This window comes from Argiope bruennichi, chromosome 2 (genome assembly GCF_947563725.1).
Source record: "Argiope bruennichi chromosome 2, qqArgBrue1.1, whole genome shotgun sequence".
Taxonomy (NCBI): domain Eukaryota; kingdom Metazoa; phylum Arthropoda; class Arachnida; order Araneae; family Araneidae; genus Argiope; species Argiope bruennichi.
In genome coordinates, this window is record NC_079152.1 from 68,748,035 (window position 1) to 68,771,896 (window position 23,862).

The 23,862-nt window shown below is 28.7% G+C and overlaps 1 protein-coding gene across 1 annotated transcript in view; it reads left to right on the plus strand.

Moving 5' to 3' along the window:
• Nucleotides 1-23,862, plus strand: part of LOC129962213 (agrin-like) — a 282,823-nt gene that overhangs the window by 213,316 nt on the left and 45,645 nt on the right. The window contains exons 11-13 of the mRNA XM_056075952.1: nt 11,960-12,103; nt 14,452-14,694; nt 15,641-15,814. Of these exons, the coding sequence (XP_055931927.1) occupies nt 11,960-12,103; nt 14,452-14,694; nt 15,641-15,814 (561 nt within the window). The remainder of the gene's footprint in view (nt 1-11,959; nt 12,104-14,451; nt 14,695-15,640; nt 15,815-23,862) is intronic.

Consider the following 23,862-nt stretch of genomic DNA (forward strand, 5'->3'; position numbering starts at 1 on the left):
GATAAAAGTATATGAATCATCCAAGGAGGCGGGTCAAAACTATCCTATTACATCTCCGGGCGATACTGCACACGTGCAGGATTCGCAGTCTGACATTTGTATCTGTGAAAACAAGGTCATAGTTGTGAAGAAAGGGCATAATATTTTGATATTTTTTAAACTGATGAGTTTGTTATTCGCATTGTATTTGCAAATCATACTTTAGGGTTCAAAATATTGTTCAGGTTTATTATATATATACACTCATAACAAATAATCCATAATAATGAATATGAATAACTTTAAAGAATATAAAAATCAGTTAATAATACCTTGGTTTGGTTTCATTATTTATATGATAAAAATAATATAATGGCAAAATGTTAAAAAAAAAAAATGTTCAAGAGTTATTAAAGTGAACGGAGGAAATACAAGCCGACTCTATACACATTTAAAAACGAAACATGATACAAATTTGTTAAAGGGAAAAGTATCTATTTGCGATTGAGATACAAATTTCAGCACAGTTTCTAAGCCCAAGCCATCAAGGAATTTAGATTATTTTGAAAAAAAAAAAAAGATAATTTGGATGAAATTATAAGTAAAATGACAGCATTAGAGGGTTTGCCATTTCGAGTGTTTTGCAATTCTATTGAATTAAGAAAATCACTATCTGCCAGTGGTTTTAAAAATCTACCAACATCTATTAACACTATAAGAACTGTTATAAACTACAGTAACGGTGTTCGCAGTTCTTTAAAACAAGAGCTAATACAATTAAAAGTAAATGGTGGAAATTTTAATCTTACATTTGATGAATGGACAAGTGTAAGAAATAGACACTGTTTAAATATAAATATTCATTCAGAAAAAAAAAATGGAATATAGGACTTTCACATGTCTCGGGAAGTATCGCAGCCTAAAAATGTGTGGAAGTGCTTAAATCTAAATTAACGAAACATGGATTATCCTTGAAAGAAGAAATTGTATATATAATGACTAATGGCGCAACAATTATGAAAAAAGTTGGAACGTTGATTGGTGCAAATCAGCAATTGTGCTATGCTCATGGAATTTGAATTAGGAGTAATAGATGTATTATACCAAAAAAAAAAAAACAATAATCCAAATATTGTGAATATAGAAACTTCGTATTCCGACTTTGAGGAGAGTGAGAGTGAGAGTAATAATGACAATGTAATTGTTGAAGAAGATATTGCTAATGAGGATGAAATATTAACTCATCAAGAATTGCTTCCTATAATTTATGAAGTTCGAAAATTTGTTAAGGTATTTTAACGTTTCCCTACAAAAATGCCATATTACAAAAATATATACTAACTGAAAATTAAACAGAATATATGTTAATATTAGATTCTAAAACACGTTGGACCAGTTTACTCCTAATGATGGCATGATTTTTGAAACTGAGAAATCCAATCCAAAAAGCCATAATCGACTTATACCTGCAAATTAATTTTTCAGATAGTGAATTCGACTTAATATCCATAACTGTATCAGCTCTACTTCCAATAAAACTGGCTAGTTTAGAGATAAAACTACTTCCAATAATACTGGAGAAATTATAATTTATTAACAGCTAATTCAACAATAAATTTCATGTTGCAGTCACTGAAAGAAGAGCACACATCACTATCTGAATAATTATAAATTATATTGAAAAATCGCACAGAAGAAAGGCATACCAAAATAGAAATGTTTACGTGATTATAATTATTTTGAAAATGAAAATGAAAAATAAGAAAAGGGACTAACCAATTCAAATCTGATCAAGTTTATAGTAAATTTTCTTTAATTTTTTTACCCACAAACCTATCTACATTCAGAAGAATTCAGCACAATTATTGGAGATTTTGATGACACTAATGTCGATAGTGAAAAGTAATTGTCTCTTAAACAAAAATTAAAGTTAGCGATAAATTAAAAAAAAGCCCAAAATACAATACAGAAATCAGCTATATAAAAAGAACCATCCGACGAGAAATCGATTTATTTGAAGATGAGGGATTTCGAAGTAAATACTTAGAAAAAGCATATCATGCATTGCTAACAGTACCACCAACTAGCATAGATGCCGAAAGAGCGTTTTCGGCAGCTGGTAATTTTTGCAAGAAATTACGTTCCAGGCTTAATGACAGTAGAACTGATGCATTATGTTTTTTTTTTTTAAGATCACGTTTCGAAAATTTGTAATAGTACCGAATAGTGATAGTTGCACATTTTTGTGTTTTAAATAAATAAGATGTCCGTTTACTTTTTTGTGATTCTTTATATACTGTTATAATTTATAACTTACAAATTATTTTTTGTGATATTTACACTTTCTAATAAAACTGGAAAATAAAACAACGAAACACCTGTGTTTTCTTTCTTTTTCTAAAATTTCTACTACCGGTATTAAAACCGGTTTCCCGGTATTAAGATTTAAAAATTGCCTAATACCGGTATTGTTTTGGTCTGATATTGCAATCCCTAGTTATATTTCTATGGTAACAATGCAAGTACCACAAGAATTTACGTGACAGAGCTATATGATAGTCAGCATGAGAGCAGAAAGAAAACGGCTCTAGTAGTTATTTAAAAAAATTGCTTGCGTAAAATCGCATTCTTTTTTTCATGAAAGACACTAATATAGATAAAATTAAAAAGCAAATCTTTATCTAAATATAAAATTTGATCCAAATCGTTAAAGTAGTTTCTGAGATGAAATAAATTAATATATATACAATAATTATTCGTTTAAATTTATAAGATATTAAATTGAATCTCATATTTTTTATTCAAAGTTACTCAGAAATTTATATCACTATTGAAAGATGAATTTTAAAATCTTTATGTTATAAACTGCAAATTTTTCCTTTCTCCTTTTTGAAAATTATCCAAATCATTTTCTATAGTGAAAGTAGACAATAATGATTCCTTAGTAATATCATGTCAATAAAAAATGCAAATATCTATGCTATAAATTAATTTCAAGTTAGAAATTAATAAAATATTAACTAAACGAATTTGACATTTTCAGTATTTCCTAGTGCAAATTTCTAAAATTAAATGTATTTTAACTAGGGCAGAATTAAAGCTGTAATTAGTTTTTTAATAAAGTAAATATGACAATTAAATATATTTCCAAATATAGGTTACGTCTTACTGATTTTATTTAGCATAAAATAGAGATAACTTTTGCCATTAAAATAAGATAACTGTTAAAGAAAGAAAAATTATTTTGGTTTCACTTATGAATAAATGATAAAGCCAAATTGGATTATAATCCACTGAGTCATATTTAAAAGTTTCTTGTAAAATCTGATCGATAAATAAAAGTCAACTATAAAAAATATTCTGAAAAATAAAATAAAAGATAAGAAATTCCCAAGAAAAACTTGAGTAAAATAAATAACTGTGGCAGTGAGCGAAAACTGTGACATTGAAGTATAGGACACTTCTTGGAAATATCAGAATCAGCTGCTAGGAACTATATTCCTGCGCAAACACTTATGTTTCATTTCTGAAATTAATCAGAAGAAGAGCTGGACTTCATTTCCTCTCACGTATATTACCATCGAGAGAGGTTAGAAACGAGGAGGAAAGCTTGTAAGTTCTTTTCTTTTATGTATATCTAAAAAGGAATTTTTATTTAGTTTCAGTGCTTAAAAAAGTAGCATTAAATATAAAGTGATTCATATTAAATGGGTAAAAACTAATACTACATGTTAGCATTGTAATTAATTTATTTTGATGAAATAAATTACCGCAATAAGTTTAATTAAGTCTTCCAAAATGTTGTTTCATACCCTGTCTAAAGTACCATTGACTGCAAATTATTTGTTAATGCCAAGAAAAATAAAAAATAAAAATTAGATAGACATAGCAAATATTTTTGCAGTATTTCCATTCCTTCCACATTGTGGCAAAATATCTCCTGTTAGTGAGTCCACACACAGTTGCTGCAAGTCCTGGAGAAGTACAGGTCCGAAGACTTGGTTTTTTTTATAAAATCCCATAAGTAAATAATTGCATTTAAGTCTTAGCGGTCAGAAAAGCAATAGCGTTTCTTTTGACCCACCACGATCAGTCAAGTGATGGAGTAGATGATCATTCAAGTACTCATTGTCTTGCTGTAGAATGAAGCCGATAAACGCTTCATTTAATCGAGGGAACAACTATTCTGAGAGTATATCATGGTAAATAAACCCGATAATCGATATTTCCATGAAAAAAAAGTCTAAAATGCTACTGTTGGTTATGGTGCAGAAACTGCCCTCCTTTGTAGAATTATATTGATGTTCCAGTACTGTTCTATGTGGATTTTCTCCAAAATTATAGATCATAATATTTAGCTTTTGCGCATAAGTGAAAAGTGGCTTCATCCGATAACACAACTGTTTTCATGAAACTATTCATTTCTTGTTTATACTGTAAATCCACGCAGGAATCTTTATGTAATGGTTTTTCTAAAAATTTTAAAGCCTCTATTATAAGGAAAAATTTATGACTTGGATTGTAGATTTCTCCATAACATACGCTTCATTGTTGTTATAGGCATATTCAGTTTTGAACTCGTACGATGCGTTCATTTTCAGGGACTTCGTAAAATCGTTTCATTATTTTTTTTCAATTTCTTCGATTTTGGCGGGTGTTCGTCCTGGGCTAGTTTTCTTACATAAGCAATCCATATCCTAAAATTGCATCACCCGCCATTCGATATTGTGGCGACACGGAGGTTCTTCATGAAATGCCATGTAAAAATGTCTTTGAACGTTTTAAATGAAGATGTTTTTATGCATTCTGAACGACAAAATCCTTTCTCCTGTACAAATGGCGCCGTTTTGATAATGATGGAGGCGAATGCTTGCTCCTAGCGACCTGTAGCTCTTGAAAAATGTTTGCTTTTGCCAGATAAAACTCACATAATAGTAATTTTAAAATAAATTTATATTTCTACTAAATAAATCAATTACAGAATTCGTGCTCTTTTATTCTTTTTGTCACATTCAATATGAATAATTTAGGCTTCCTTATTGGAGGGTGGTGAGTTCAAAATGAATCACTTTAATTTTTGCCATATTTGGGAATCCGATGAGCACCATTTTTAACGGTGAGTCATATTTATTCCCGTTCGTATAGAGAATAATTTCAGTGAGAAGAGTTCTCTTCAGATCCTGTTATTTAACCAACGGCAAAATTGTGCGACCAATCCTAAAACAGCTTTTGTTTTGTATATGATTAAATTTCAGATAATTTTTTGAGTATAAGTACAACAAATTATAGTTTTTACATTTGCAAAATAATCCTTAATGTTTTTTAAAACACTTTATGAAGATACACATTAAGAATTCATTTCGTAGCTTAAAATTTAAGGAGACATTTAGTTTTCTAGGTGGCAAGCAATTGTGGTCCATCTTGCACTCGCTGATATTTTAAACAAATATCATCTACATTGCTTCATTGTGCTTGTTAGAATCTTTGAATCATCAGAAGCACTTCCATTGACTATAATGGTTTAGATATTTATTACAGATTTCGAATTCGAAATTTTACGGTTTCATTTTAATAGGTACCATCCCAATCGATTATAAATAGAAATGATTAAGAAGATAAGATCCCCTAAGTTAATATTAGGCTTTTTCCATTCGGTATTCTTTCTTGCAATTTAAAAATATATGTGTGAAGAATACCTTTTATTTAAATTAAAAACACATTAGAGTCCCAAAACACAAAACAAGTTACATGCATTTATATCTGTGATAAGCCGGCGTCCTTCATAGGGGTAGCGCGTCTTCTTCGTGATCTGGGCGTCCTGGGTTCGAGTCCAGGTTTGGACATGGTTGTTCTTCCGTTGTTCTATTTGTGAGATATATGAATGTGCCCTCCTGTAGGGTTATAAAAGGGGTTGTGCAAGCGAATGAGTGATGCGTGAGTAGCTAAGTCGTACTCTTGGTCCTAGTTGGCGCTACTAAAAAACAAGAGACACTCCCTCACCGGCTTAAAATCGTTGTCTTCGTTACAGCGGGCTTGCCCATGGCAAGTGCCATAAGAAACAACAACAACAACATATCTATGATAAAAAACATTTTTTTTGCATGGAACAGTGGCAAGCTACACTGTTATTACACAACTACGTATTGCACATATTCTTTTTTAACATCCATTGGGTTTTAATCTTTAATTCGTATACCACTTTGTCATGATTTTTAAACAAATCGATCTTTTATTATTTAATCCATTGTCTTTAAATTTTTAATCAGTCTTTAACTTTTTAAATATTCCCACCTTTAACTTTTTATAAGCATTGTGACCTTTAACTTTTTTTAAAGAATGCCATTTTAAACTTTTTTTTAATCGTTGCCACTTTTATCGTACTTTTAAAGCAATCTATCATTTATTACTTTATCATTTTCTTATCTTTTAATTTTTTTGAACTCTACCACAAATGGTATATTTGATCAATATTTTAACTATAAGTCTCGTTCAGTATGGTCAAGGAATAAACCACATGTAAACACTACAAGATAAAAACAGAAAAAAATATAATTATCATTAAAAATGTTTTGTTCATGAAAATTATGTTTTAATTAGCAGTGTTTTGTTATGAAATACTTTATTAATTTTACTAAAATAAATATTTCCATTGCAAAATATAGGAAATGTGCTATAAAAATGCTACCATTTGATACAATAACTTTTTTTTCCCAAATCACTCATTTCAATAATCAACTATTATAATTTATTATAGTTCAAATAAAAGCAAAAAAAAAAAAAAAAAGTGGAGAAATTTTGCTCCTTTTCTCAAGTTAAAATGTTTTCTTAAGAAAAATATAGGTTAAACAATACTTTATTTAATTAGATTAAATTCTTAGTGATGTTGAATTTTTATAAATAATTTTTAATTTGCTATTAATAAAATATTAGATGATTTTATAACTTTTCTTGCATCTAAGTCAAGCATGATTTAAAATGTTTCATTTTATTTATACCAAATTACAGACTTTATAGTGGTTCTAGAATTTTTATTAAAAAATTTTTTTACAAGGCTTACTGCTTTCTTGGTTTTTATTGAAAGGAAAGCGATAATTATTTTCCGAAGACATTTGACAGAGAATTTTGTTTAAAATTGCATGGATAACTGGAACTTTGATTATTTGAAATACAAAATAAAATATTGTATGTTTGTTTCTAGATCCCATTGAACTAATGTTTTAAATCATCTCAAGTCATATGTACTTCAGGTTGAAGAATCTCATTAAAGATGCCCTATCATTCATTAATATCTAAAACTGAGTTTTTAAACATATCTGCTCTGAAAATTAACATTGTAAATGACCATAAAATTTGTCTTTCAAAAACCTAAGCCAAATATAATTCAAACTTTACATGTGTTGAAACATTTATTTAAGTGAACAAAGCTCAAGATCTTCTATTCTTGTCATAGTGTTGGTAACATGGAGTGAGTTTCATACGGACCATGTAAATTTGAATGATTTGTAATGTATTTACAATTATTCAATTTAGAAACAATAAATCTCAGTATTGGACAAGGTAAAACTGAATTTAGATGTATTGACACCTGTTTATCACACGCAATTCAATATTAGATGGTTACAACTAGGGATTGCAATACCGGTATACCGGGATACCGAATACCGGTATTTTGAGCCATTTGTACAATTTTGTAATACCGGTATTCACAAGTTTAAATACCGGTTTTTCGGTATTTACTAGAAATTTTTAAAATTTCTCTTCAGGTATCACGAACATAGCAAAATAGTATGCGTTTTTATTTTTATGTCTCCCTAACGGACGAAATTAATTAACTAATTAATGGCTTAATTAATTGCTTAAATCTAAATTAGCGAAACATGGATTATCCCTGAAAGAAGATATTGTATCCATAACGACTAATGGAGCAACAGTTATGAAAAAAGTTGGAAAGTTGATTGGTGCAAATCGGCAATTGTGCTACGTTCATGGAATTCAGTTAGGAATAATAGATGCATTATACCAAAAAAATAAAGAACAGAAGAATCCAAATACTCTGGATATAGAAACTTCGGATTCCAACTTTGAAGAGAGTGAAAGTGAGAGTGATATTGACAATGAAGATAATAACAGTAATTGTTGAAGAAGTTATTGCTAATGAGGATGCAATATTAACCTATTAAGAATTGCTTCCTATAATTTATAAAGTTCGAAAAATTGTTAAGATATTTAAACGTAAAAGTATAAAGCGTTACATTAAGCGTAAACGTTAAAAGTATATCGCGCATTTGCTAACAGTACCACTAACTATCGTAGATGGCGAAAGAGCGTTTTCGAAAGCTAGTATTTTTTGCACAAAAATACTTTTCAGGCTTAATGACAGTACAATCGATGCATTATGTTTTTTAAGAATCACATTTCAAAAATTTGTAATTGTACCACAGACTGAATAGTGATTTACCCTTACTTTTTTGTGATTCTTTATATAATGATATAATTTATAAGTTACAAATTATTTTTGTGATATTTACATTCTCTAATAAAACTGGCAAATAAAACAAAGAAACACCTGTGTTTTCTTTCCTTTTCTAAAATTTCTAATACCGGTATTAAAACCGGTATCCCGGTATTAAGATCTAAAAAATACCGAATACCGGTATTGTAATTTTGGTCCGGTATTGCAATCCCTAGTTACAACAGTTGTGTTTTCTACCTTAATATTTCCACATAATAAATAGAAAACACTTAATTCTATAATATTTGGCCTAATAGTATTTAAAAAAAGCACTTTAAAATTGATTCTTTATTAGATCTAAAATACATTATTTCTTCTTCATTACCCCATGGTACCAATTCCAGTGTTTTTACTCGTTAACAAAATAAAAACATTTCATAATGCATATAACTTTTTTTAAATAAATTGAATCGCCCAGATCGAGCAAAAAATTCAAGAGTTGTTTATCAATAAATAATGGATTTATATTTTTTGAATTATAAAGTTACTGTAATTTTATGATATACTAACTTTGTCCTCCTCTAATTGCGTGTGTGTTTTTGTTAATAATTTGCTGGCAGCATTATTTTTTGAATACTTATGCCATGATTTGAACAAGAGAAAGAGAGAAAATAAAGAACTACTTCTAAATTAGATGGACATTTTAAGACCGATTTCTTAAAGAAAAATAATAGCATATACCTTAATGAAGAATAATTACTTCATTTTTTTTATTTTCTCGCTGCTTTTATGCATGTAACTTTTCGCACCAACTTTCGACTCTTTAATACTGCATTCATTATCTACTTTAATCATGGATATTCTAAGCAATGCCATTCTTTCATTTTATTACTTTCTTTTGACTGCGGTAAAATTCAGCATAAAAACATGTGATTTTTGTTAGCCATTCGAAATATTCTGATTTTTATTCATTTTATTATTTTACCAAAAGAGAATCATCTTTTTAAAAGAATGAAAGAAGGAAGCAGAATAAAAAGCAATTTTACTTGAGCATATCTTGTTTATATGTTAATGAAAATTCTTGTTAAATATTCCTCCTGTTTGGTGATACCTTAATTAAGCATTCATTATTTGTTCTTCGTTTTGTTATGCATTTTTTAGCCTTCAACTTTTATGTAAAAGAGAAGAAATTTCTTAATTGCATATCAATGCCGCCTGAATGTGATTAGTTAATTTGGAGTCTTTTGTTTTCTTCGTTAGTATTCCAGCTTTTATTATAAATCTAACTTATTCACCTGCAACTGCAATGTCACCCCAAAGGAGTTAAGAAAATATTTCACATACACTGTGGGAATGAAAAAAATATCGAAATAAGTACAGTGATGTTTGCATATAAGATGTCAAATCAGATTATAAAAGTTACTTTTATTCTAAATATAAAAAAAGAATGTTATTTTGAATTCGCATTAGTTCAGTTACGTTTACTTCCAAATAAACCCTACTTTTACAGCATTTTAATTTTTTTAGGATGTTATGTAACAAATTGTCTTAAACGAAATGAAAGCTATGTTTCTTATTATGTTACTTTTTCGCCATTTATGTAAAAGAATGTAAATTTTGTAATTTCAATTTCAAAAGCATTATATTTCTTGATAAATTTAAAGAGTTTTAAGGTGGGATTGCCTTCTTTAATGCTTCATATTTGCTTAAACTCTTTGTTTTTTTTTATAAAAACTAATTATTTTTCTTCGTCATAATGCCTAATCAATTTTTCACGCTATAATATGCATGATTCAACTATGGCGAGAACACAGAACCATATGACCAAGAAATGATCAAATCTTTTGCGTTTAACTCTATTCTAATGTAAAAAATTAACACTCATTTAATCATGTTCACTCATTTAAAGTTAACACTCATTTTTTCAATGTTTCACAATTTAATACGTAATGTAAAATGTAATGTTTGTTTTTCTATTCTTTTTTGGTACCAATATGCATTTTCTCTAGAGGGTTCTTTATTGTTTGCAAGGGTCCAATGTTATCAAGTGTAGTTTGTTCCTTCATGCTAAGTAGGGTTGCTCTTCGGAGGCCCCATCAAATTTCCTGAATGGCTTCTGGCTAGGTCCGAGTATTGCACAGTATTATGTTGTTCTTATATCACATCCATGAATGTTCTAAATTATATAAAAATTTTTCCAAAGCCATTCCGCATGACGTATAAATGAATAGGAAGATAAATGATTATTTCCGCTTCAAAAGTCAGAAAATAAACTTCAAAATATCGAATGAACAGATTACATAATTGTATCAATCATATTCATTTCCCTGTTTTTGATGTATATATTTGTTTAAAAACTTATTCATAGGTTATTTGTGCAGTTTCCCTCTAATTTTTGAGCTGAAGAAATTATTTTCTTTATAATTTGCGCTCTTATCATGTAAAAATATGATGCTACTTTAGGATGGAGTTTGTAATGGCGAAAAGATGTAAGAAAGATGAAAAGATGGCTGCATGTATGAAAACCTATGAGTCACCGAATATTATTAAATATGGAATTTGGCTTTAAATTGAGATTTAAAAATTGTAAATGTTAGAAAACTTTCCGAATTTGAAACGTTTGAATTTAGATTCTGAGTTTCCACCATCTGCTTTTAAGTCTAATAATATTATTCAAAATGTTTCTGCAGAAATATTACAAATGTAAGGTCAATTTACGTTTTTCAAAATCTTTCCGAAAATTCAATTGATCGCGCGCTTTTCCAGTGTCTAACAATGGTTTAAAAATTCAACATTCGAAAATAAAATTTTAAAAAATTATTGCAAAACAAACATGATAACTTGAAATTTGTCATAGTAGATATCTATTTTTAATAATTATTTTTATTGGTTTTGTAATAATTAGTTATTCTAATACTGTTACATAAAAAAAGGAGTTAGAGTGTATTTTTCAATCATATATTCCTATAATTTGGAAATTAGACAGACTAATGAGGGCACTTTCAGACTGGTGAAGTATATATTGCCTTACATAATCCCCTTTTAACATTTTTATTTACTTTTATCAAATACGTGTGTCATTTACCAATTAAAATCTGAGAAATTCAGAATCTGGTACGCTATATTAGAAATGTGCGTTTATGTATGTGTTAACACAATTTTGATTAAATACAAATTTTTTAATGTATAAAAAAGTATTTTTTAATATTAAAATTCTGTCAATATTCTTTATAAAATATCAAGATCAGGCATATAGAGGAAATTAAGTATTAGGAAGTTAAAATAATGTACTGTACAGGCTACCTCTTTTCGGCACAGAGCGAAAAACGAGTTCACAAACAACATAAAAAAGATATGGCAATAAGTCACAATAGGTGCTTGAATATTACCGTTTTCCTACTGTGAAAAACTACAAATAAGATTTCATTTCTTAGCTATCAATTTATTTGCGTATTCAACATGCCATAATCTTTCTTTCTGCTCTTAAATGATGATGTTTAATCTGGAATATATATTTTTCTCCTGCAGCTTGTGATTGTAATGTGCGTGGATCAGCTCGAGATGACTGTGAGCAGATGACAGGCAGATGTGTTTGCAAGCATGGCATTTTGGGAATGAAGTGCGATATATGTCCAGAAGGTACTGTACTAGGAGAAGATGGCTGCATGGATGGTAAGCAATAAAGTTTATCTACATTTGTCATTTATCATGTTATAGAAAGTTAGCAATTATATTAAAGTTATTCAAACAGCACTTCAGGCACTATGGTTTCGATAAACTATTCTCTATTTTAACATGACATATAAGAAAATGAGCCATCCTACGTCATTTTAAAAATTAATTACTTGCCTTTTCTTGCCCTCTTATTTTCTTTGAATAAAATTAATTAATTCATTAATCCCAGTTTTAATTCTAAGCTGTTATTTAATTTATCACGTAGACTTTGCAAGTACAAAGTAATATAAATTTGTAGATCCATAGAATTTTTTTAATATTTCTGGAAATAACTTTGATAGAAACAAGAAAAGTGGTGTTATATCAATTTTATGTAATTTTAATTGTAGATGACTTTTATGCCAGTTGTAGTTGCAGTCAATAAATTGCACGCGCATAATTTGCTCCATGATCACCTTACAATGTTTAAGATTTGTATGTTTTTGAACATTATATGAACAAAGAAAGAGCTAATTTTTACAATAATCATGTATCTAAAATTATTTATTCTTTTATGCTCTGAAACCACAAGATTGCATTCAGTACGGTGTATTAATTCTGAAAAAATATCCCAGTAAAAAAATATTTAGACAGGTCATTTCTAATTATCTTTAGAGAAATTTAATGGTAATATTAATGTGTAAATTCTCTAAAGAAACACTATTAATTTACTAAGCTTATTAAACAGAACAAAGCAAGTGTAATTACAAAGGAACTTTAAGAAGTTTCCCGAAATGTCAGGAAATGAAAGAAGGGAAAACAATGGCTGCAAAGTGCTGTGAGATATCTTTCAAGTTAATGGTGGCAAAACAACAGCCTCCGCCTTTCTCTAATTGCTCCAAAAACCCAAAACTGAATTTTTGTCCTTTGAAGTTAAGTCGAGTTAAGAGGGACACGTAGCTAATCGATAAAGCTCTTTTGTCGGAGACACCTTCGTATCATTAGTATTTCAACAATGAGCTCAAGACTTCCAAGTGCCGTGAAATCCATTAACTTGCACTGTTCAAAACTGGCTCCTCAGTGCATTAACGATTTGCATCTTCTTTTGATATTAATATTATATAAAGATGAATATATAAAGCTTTAAGGATTTTCACATCGAATAGCTTCTCAAAGTAGATATAGGAAATGAGAAATTTTAAAGAAACACAGTAATGAAATAAAACATATTTTATGAGAAGATGCCCAACAATTGAATTCTAGAAAACTCTGTAAATCAAGAAGGTTTATTTAGGTCTGAAAGTATATAATTTATTCAGAAAAATGCAAATCAAGACGGTAAGATAACCACCTAATGCTCCATATTCTTATCATGAAGATCATTTAGTATTTATGGATATATCCACATTTATAAATTTCCATAAGAGGACAAAATATCAACTTTAATTACATTATAAGGAACAAAATGCAGACTCTTATAATGATGCAATTCCTTCAAAAATTCAAAACATTTGTTATAACAATGATAACATTCACTTATAACAAATATTACATGTTATATTAGTGTTATACAAGTGCATGTAAGTTAATAAATCAGAATTGAAATGATTAATTAAGTGAAGGATAGACAATGGAAGAAACTTCTTTTATAGGACAAAAAAGGTTATATAATTCAATACACTTTCATTAAATTATGCTTTCACTCATTGAAAATAAAATGCAGTGCATATGAAGGAAATCATAGCAATTTGTAAAAATAATGAATTCATAGAGAAAAATGAACGCTGTACTTCTTTAACAAACTACAAGACTGATTTAAGTTGATATTAAATAATTGTGATACTTTTCATATTTTATTTCTGTACAATTTTGAGATAAACTATATAACTACTTTCTTTCAACTTTGTAATTTGTGTAATTTATTTGATAATGTGTTCTAATTTCTAAAAACAATTTATTCGTATTTAAATTTGCATATAAACACAAAATATTTCGCAAAATGCTATATTTATTTTAAATATTTTTTTAAAGTTTCCTTTCAGAAATTAAATAATTTATGCAAAATTGGTGTGCATGAAATATGTGTTTGATTTTTAATACAATTATTTATTTTTCTTTTGCCTTATACTCTAATCACAGAGATGATTTCCAGAATTTTAAGAGTTTTGCATTATGATAGTAAATTTTATATGAAATTTCAATCTCAGGAATCAGTTGAACATTTCAGCAATAAAAAATAACGTTTGCATTTATTATTTAATAAACATAGATTTCGATCAAAAATACTTAATAATGTTTCTTAAATCCTTATTAAGAAAAATAATATATATCCAAAATGTGTCTTACTATGTTTGCTTTTTTTTAAGAATCATTGGCAAAATCAGTGTCAGGGCCGTGCAGTCAGCTGCAATGCAAATATGGTGCCATCTGCAGAGAATCTAACGGACGATCACAGTGCTTCTGTGAAATTCGTTGTTCATCTGTGAGCGTTCCTTCACCAGTTTGTGGCACTGATGGAAATACTTACGCCAATAAATGTCAGATGAGTGTTTTCAGTTGCCGTTATCAGAAATCTATACATCTTAGGCAACAAGGACCTTGTAAATCTGGTAAGAATATTAGTACATATTTGTGTAAAAACTAGAAGTTGAAAAATACTATTTTAGCATATGCATAGGAATTTTTGCTTTTCTTTTCTACGTAGCAATAGACAATTTATTTATGCTGTTTTCTTTCTTTTAACAACTCTGACATTTCTTTAAAACTTATCCAGTGCATATTGATTTTTTTAACGTTTAAGAAATGTAAAAAAATCATGCATTTTTTATTTTTCTATAAAATAGGGTGAAAACACGCTTGAAACAAAACGATATCTGTTATTCCAAATTTTGAAAATTGGAAGAAATATTGGAATATTAGATTATAAAGATTTATAATATAAAACCACCTGTAGTTTAGAATTTTAATAAATGACTTTATAAAACTCTAGGAGATGTAAATTCAAGAAATGTATTATCTATCTCTTGAACTAAGAAACAGGCTGTATTGGTTACCAACCTTTAACTACAGAAGTTCATGAAAAATAGTACGAAATGTTCGATTCTTTTCACCTAAGGAAGAGTTAAAAGAACCAAGGAATCATTTTAATGAAGAAATTACTTATTCCATAATATAGAACCTGTAGATGATATTGAAATATCACTATACTAAATGAAAATCTTATTTCTGGAAGAATGAATTTATAAACTAAATTTAAATGCTTTTATATTAAGAGTTTTATTTAATATTATTAATTGTTCAAAAATTAAAAATATATTCAATATCTTCTCCAAAAATAGATCTTTCAATATATTTATCTACCTTAAATAAACAATTACATTATTTATAACCCAGAAAAACTACTATCAACTCAATAATTAGACACCTTCTTCTTTCTCATGCTTCACATCATCAGTGTTCATTAAAATTTAAGAAACTCTTATTTATCTATAATTGAAGTACTATCGTAATATCCGAACTCGTCTACAAGATTTCAGAATTGAAACTCTTTCATAGGTGGTGTCATAATTGGAGCCGAAGACATATCCCCCACAGCAGGACCAGTCCGGAGATCCACTGTGCAGAAAACAACATTTGACCAGTATGAATCAAAGTCTACCAGAGATGTTAGCCATTCGGAACAGTTTTACCTGAGCACTGGACCTACAACATCAAAACCGCCCATAGATGGTAACGATTGCATTTAATATACTCATTGTAGACATAGTTTTTAAGATGCCGATGTGCATGAAATGTTATCTCTCATTTGAATGTCTAAAACGAAAATGTGTTTCTACTTTAAAGTACTTTTTAAAATACATTTTGTGATCATAATCTATGGAAGATAACATTCTTTTGAAATGGATAATTTTTTTTATTGACAAAGAAATATTTATTTTGGTAAACGAAGCATAAATCGCAAAGAAAGAGTTCCTTGTTGAATATGAATCTTATATGTATTTTTAAAAAAAATGGAAAGGAAATAGCAATTGAAATTATATCTTAACGAATTGCACTTTTGCTTATTTACATGATAAAAACTGAACGCTTATTTATCCGGAAATGATCGATTTCTTCAAACTTTTTTCAATAGACTTCAATGTGAAACTTCCTTAACATTAATAAAATAAAATTAATGGTCACGAAGTGATACATTTGAGAATAGTTACAATTTCTAGCATTGTTTTTGTATATTTTAGTTAGAATTAATTCTCGTTTTGAGGTAGCACGAGAGTTGTTTTGGAAGGGATCGCGGTGTTTCGAATAAGGGTGAAATGCAGAGAAATCACTTCAGCCATCAGCCCCCCCCCTTCCCTTCAAGCTTCTACGATGGATGGGCATTTAATTCTGGGCGAATTAACGTTAACACTGTATTTCATTCGGAAAAGAATTCTAAATCTATGTCCCTACGCCAATCCAAGAGCTTACGACCATGTCATTGCGTCCCTAAGTTTAGGAAAATACCATTAAATTAATGAGTTTATAAAATCAAATCTAAAATCTAAAAAACATTATTTTTATAACTAAATCTAAACAGATACTCAATAAAATATAAGCCAGAATAAAAGGTTGTTTATTCTAAGAATTTTTACTTTTGTACTGATACATTTCTACTGAATCCCTCCCCCTTTTCAGAATTATGTCAGTTCTCTCCTAGTAAATAGTGATTAGAGATATTCTATGTCACATATAGCTTATCAGCCAATTTATAAAGCTGATGGATTAAATATATGGAGCAACTGTTTAACTCCAGGATAATGTGCACATAGATTACTCGAAAATCCTCTTCGATAGATATCAAAGGCAGATAAATCAATCCTAAAGCTGCATAGTAAGTTATGTAAATGATATCTAATGGTCAAATTTTTTATAATTATGAGTTCGTTGCTTCATCTCAAAATAAAAACGAAAATTAAAAAAAAACTATCAAATATAATAAAAATTATTGGAAACATAATGAAAAATTTTTTACTTACATTTATACTTTTAATACTTAAAATACTTTCAATACTTATTTATTATTTACAGAAGAAGTGGCTGTGTTTATTCAAATTAATCATTTTTTTCGTATAAACTTAACTTTGATTTTACATATTATGCTATAAATTAAAAATTTATTTACAAATTTTTCTTAAATTACAAAATATTTTAATTATTTTTAAATGATAAACTTTATCGGAATGATCTGTTATCGTGCATCTAATGATGTTAAAATAGATTTAATTTTATGATAAAGCTTGCTCTCGTCTTATTATTTTGTGTATTTTAGGACGTCGCTGGAATTATATTTTAAACTTACCAGATTCTATAAATATTACATTAAGGAGTGTATGCATAAGAAGATGAATAAAAGCAGCAAGATATAATTGATTGAACAAGACAAGATTGAAATGCATATTCACTTTGATATATATTTGTTCAGTAATGTTACGCAAGTCACTGAAAAATACATCATCAATGGAAAAGTAAAGAAAGCCCATTCCACGTATAAAATATTTACTTACAAAAATACTCTCCACATTTCAAAAGATAAGTACATTATGATAGAATAAAATTCCTTATTCTTTAAAGATCCTTTGATAGAAAGTTTCGAAGTTTAATTGCCATAAAGCTACATTCATTATGCGGAAATCATTGTTAAAATTCTTCATCATTATAAAGGGTGTCCCAAAATTAACGCAAAATTGGAAATTCGCCACCATTTGTGCAGTAAAGTGTTGCAGCTCCAGAAAACCACTTGACAGCTGACAGTTTAGGACTAGCGAAACAACGTGTTTTCGTTGTTGAACAATATTTCAAAAATAATGAAAATATGGAGGCCACAGTTCAAAAATTTGAGAATTGGCTCCCTAGATCATGCGATTTAGTAACCATAAGATTTCTTTTTATCGAATTATTTGAAGTCAAATGTCTATACCAACAAATCCATAAGCTCGCTTGCATTGAAGGAGGAAATTCAAAGCTGCATCAACGAAATTTAGCCAAATTATGCAAATTGGTCATAGAAAATTTCGACAAAAAATTGCACATGTGCCATTAAAGCATTGGAGGCCATTTGCCCTATGTGTTATTTCATACATAACACTCTCATTTATTCTTTATGACTCAATAAAAATAAAATAATGTAAAGAAAAAAAGATTGTATTTTTTATTTATTTCAAATCTTGCATTAACATATTGTTCCATCATGTAACGCCCCATTTTTATTAACCCAAAACTATCAGCTATCAAAGCGTTTTCTTAATATGGTTTGTTGACACTTTACTGCGAGAATGATTGCAAATTCAAATCTTGCTTTCATATTTGACCACCCATTAGTTCCCTTCAGCAATCATTATATTGTCCCAGGCTTTTAAACCGTGTTTACTGCACAAAGATGTAATAATGCCCAATTTCATATTTTTTATGCAGCCAAAAAAGAAGAAAATATGAAGTGGATAGGGGAAATATGTCAGCATTTTTAATATTCTTTAAAGAATTTTAAATATTAGTTCATTATTATTTATTCTACTTAACAAAATATTTTGCAGATTTTTTTTTAATTCTTATTAAAAATCTAATTTTATTGTACTAATAACTGGTGGATTAATAAGATTTTTAAGTATTCGTTTTTAGTAGTAATTCAATGTATTACAACAAAGCTGTATTAGATATATATTGAATATATTCAATTTGAAAAGAAATCGCAGGTTGAAAGATTTAAATAGTTCAGAATTGTTGCTGATTTTGAAACTATCATTGGCTAAAAAACGTCGAGACAGCAATATTTGTTGTTTAATGGATTGAACGAGGCTCATATTGAATGAATATTTATCAATTTTTAATGAAAAGTTCATTCAATTTCTGCAATCTCATTTGACCTAAAGATTAATGAATTCAGACATTTTTTTAACAATATTTAAAAGTTGAGAAAATAACAATTATATACAGATTGTTCATTGAATAAAAAATGATTGTGCTTACAAAACTATCTTTGTTTTAAAAAAATCCATAAACAATTTAAATAAAGATTTAACTAGAGAAATTAAATACCTCGCTTTCTGAAGAGAATCATGTATTAATTCATCAATCAAAATAAAAAGTGATATTTTGGAAAAAATTGCGAAATAAAAATGAAAACATTTATTTAATATCATTTATCTGTAAGAATTTGTTTTAAGATATTTTCTTATTTGAGAAAGAAATTTTTAACATTTCGGAAAATGCATCATAATCTGAATATCAAACTAAAAATGTAAAATAGCTGATAAAATAGAAAAAAAAAGAATTTATTTTGCTGAATTATTTTATTGTCGTACTAAATATACATTCCAAACCAACTTATGCATCATTAAATTTCTCAAAATATTTGTTAGGAATATAGAATTTGTCCCCTACAGATACAACTCAATTATTTATTTCTTGTCTAAAATTAAGCCTTACATATATAACATTTCAAAACGCTGATTAGATAGAAACACATTATATCATCTCTGAAATGAATATGAAATATCAATGAATAGTTTAATAGAGATAATGTAACATTTATATCACTAGGTATGATATAATTTACTTCGGTGTATAATAATATGGCCATCCTACATATTTGTGTAACTCTCTCAAAACATGTAAATATTATCGTCAGATAATAATATTATATACATATGCATAATAAAAGCAGTCTGGAATTGCCTATATAGAACTCCATAATTTAGCAATATAAAACTTTTTAAAGTGATTTGTAAACCAATATGAGTGGGTTTAATAATTCTTTTGCTGTTAATTGGCTGTAATAATCGGTTGTTACTCTATAAGATGTGAATGCCAAAGGGGATTGAAAGCGATATTTTTTTGCTAAACTGCCACATAAGAAATGAATCTACTTCTACAAGCTAATGGAAAGGAAAATCCAATTCTTCACTTATATCTCAAGTTTATACAGGCACGTAAAGCATCCGTGTCTTGTATTTTTCGATATCCGTGATCTTATTCAGAGCATGTGCATCTGCAAAATGACTCGATGCATAGAGAAAGAGGGATAGTATTGCAAAGTTAAGCGGACATATTTAATGATCCCTCGATGTACGTGAGTTTCTTCCAAGCGACAACATGTTGCCGATTCAAAACCAGGTTTTCTCACCATATATATACCCTATGGATTTATTTCTTCCTCAAAATATGAAAACTTCATTTGAATGCTTTCGTTTTCCTAGTCCCCGGTTTAAATATTAAAAACTTTATTTTAAGAAGATTGAATGGTTTCCTGTCACATTCCAACTATGATAGAAAAGCTAGGATATCCTGTATCAGAAAATTATTTTTATTTTCAAACTTGAATCATTAAGTCCCGTTTTCATTCAAAATGATAGTGAATGTTTTTGATACTTCTAGAAACAATCTGAGATATCAAGTATATCCGTTCGCAATGAAAAATTCCTTGTTTATTAATATACTTAAAATAAATTGGAGTATTCTCTTTATTCTTTTAATCAAAATATTTATATTCTATTACACTAACTGTATGATTTTGAGTTTTAGTATATAAAAGCATGCAAAATAATAAGCATATGTTTGATTCCCAAAGAGAACCCCATGAAATTTAAGATAAAATTCCCTAATATTCATCAAAACATAGAATCAGTAATAATGATAAAATGGACATTTATGCTTTTATTTCTCCATTATTCTGCATTTTCCATGAAAAAAAAAGCACCAATATGTTACCAAATGAATATAAGTTTTAAAATGAAAAAAAAAATTATAATAATTAGAAGAAATATATATATTTTGTAAAAGAAAAAAGTAATGTTGTGTTTCACTATGACTGATAACGAATATTTTGTCAGTATTATTGACTTGAAAACTCTAACTAGAATATTTTGTTATTTTATTCTAAAGTATAGAGTTCCAAGTATTTTGCTTACATATTTTTTAAAAGAAGTTAAACAAAATCCTTAAACTACCGTACGAATAAATTATCTCTGTAACGATAAAATTAAACGATTAACATTTCCAACAATTTAGTAAATACTTCTTAAAATACAATCTATAAAACAGGGCATGTCTTAAATAAATACGCAAGCTTTGAATATAGACAAAAGCATCTTTTGCAATATCGCTTTATTTATAGAGATAGAAACATGAATTGCATTCGTTATTTCAAAGTTAAAGATATTTATTTATATTCAATACATGTCTGGCCATCAAGGCACAATAATTTATTTATTTTTCAACTAAGCATCAAATCACGTTTCTTCCAAATTAAGAAAAAAATCTACTCTTGCTCTAGACTAATAGCAACCACAGCTTAAGCTTAAGCTGAGATTATTTTGGTTTTCTGGCTTCTTGCTGGAGATGGGTTAAACCACTGAGGACTGAAGGAAATCCCTCTTGACTCAGGAATTGCCTTTTTCCTGCGCTTCATTAATCCCTTTAAGTGAATAAAATGCTCCATTTGTTAACTTGCATCCATCAAAGAAGATAGAATGTCCAACAAATGATGGGGAAAAACGCTCCAAAGCAATCCTTCTTTATTATCATGGCAGCATATAAAGACACTTCTTTTAATGCTCGTAATCTAACGGTTCCATCTTCGATGGCTCTTTAAAATGCTTAAAGATGACTTAAATCTGATAAAAAAAATTATTCCTTCATAATTTTTAATAATAGGAATTGAGGTAGAATATCTAACCTGGATGAAAATATTTATTAATTAAATTGCATTTTCATAATTTGCCATTCAAATTTGAATAGTGTTTTTAAAATGAAAATTGAATCTCTGAAAATCATTGGTTTTTCCTGTTTTATTTAATGAAAAGGAAATGTAAACTTTTAATGGCATTTCTTTACTAAAAGAAATCTTAAAGAATTAGGAGTTATTGAGAACACAAAACCAATAATTAGATGAATAAAATACTATATATTGGTCTTTTTCGAAATACATAGATGGGAAAAAAATCTTAATAACAAATAGTAATAATAATAATAATTTAGAGGAATAAGAGTTATAAACAAAGATTTAGCTAATACGTTAGAGCAATCCAGTAGATGTAAGGTGAAAAAAATAAAAAAAAAAACTCAGTAAGGGATAAAGATGTCTAATTCTAATCGAAAATAAAAATACAAAGTAGTAAAACACAGCCAAAGCGTAAGGAACAGCATATGTAGTTAACAGCAGCACAAAAGCAGCAAATCGCTTCCAAAAAATACAACAGTACAAAGATACTTAGAAAGATCAATTCTCTTGAGAAAGATTTCTCTGAACTCAACTACTACTACTTTCGACTTTGTAGGTCCTTTCGCCCGGAATAAAATATTCTAGAATAAATATTGGAAGTCGAATTTTCATAGAGTTGCCGTCAGGATTTTCGAATATTCAGGCCCCATCATTTTAGAGCTAAACTTGGAAATCATTGACTCACCATCCATTACTATATTTTTTAACATATTTCCCTTTTCTGGAGATTTGCAGAGCAGAGAAGTAATATTACAACTTAGTAAAATTATTTATTTGATTGAAGCTTAAAATTCTTATGTTAAAGTATGAACTTGATAAGCTATTTTAAATATGAAATGATTGTAGTACTTTAATAAATGCAATTACCTCGACTTTTAGAGAAAAAAACGCAAAAAACTTATGCGTTTTTATATGCATAAGCTTAATGTTTATCATTTTGTGGGGTTTAGTTCCAAGCCTGCTGTAGTTGGTAAATGAAATCAGTAGTTGCACGTGCTGTTTAAAGCAACCCTGGATATAACATCCAATAATATTCCATACATGCTCGTTGGAAGAAAAATCTGGTTATTTCGCAAGCCAAGGCAATAGGTATATATCCTTTAGGGCGATAGCGGCTATGTGAAGATGAAAACTATCTGATTGGAAAACGTCATCTAGAAAAATGATGAAAAAGCATTTATAAATGACAATCGGTTCAATCATCAGTCTAATATACAAATGTTCTATCAGATACGTTGGATAACACCAAGAGATATCCACCTGTCATAGAAAATTGCTCCTAAAATCATAACTCTTAGCTTAGGTCTTAGTATGTCAAAGTGTGGTTCCAAGTGACCATATTCTAAATAACATAAATCCATCACTGATATCAAGTTAGAAACCTCTCTCATCTCAGAACAAAGCGTATCTCCACTACACCGTTTAATGGCATACAGCTTGACACTATTAAAGTAATGAACTGGAGTCATGAGAAGTTAGTGACATGAATACTACTTGAGTATCTGACTTGTAACTTCTCTCAAATAATTAATTTATTATTTTTTGTTGCATCACTTTGGTGAAAATAGAATGTTTTAATTATGTTGCCGATGTATTACAATTCATCAAAACCATGCGGGGAATACAGTTATCTTCTCAGTGGGAAATGTCTTTTATGTGGCTGAACCTTGGTTTCTTGATGTAATATTTTCCCGTGACCATTACTGCCAGCCACTCCTGTCAAATATTTAGTCAATATCACAAAAAGAAAGTACAACCGTTCGTAATTGTATTATATGATTTCATTCGAAGTCGGAGTTTCCTATATTGTCTTCTTCATCCACTTAAAGTCATTGCTGTCGATGCACAACTTCAATGATACTCATTACGTTTACAAGATTTGCATGTACATAGTGTTGCTAGTAATCACTCTTATTCTTCTAGCACGGAATTTGAATGCATTTCCTTTTTCAGTTACGCAGACATGCCTCAAATTTAGCCTTAATCAATACTGGTTAATAAGTTGATAATGATTTTGCATAAC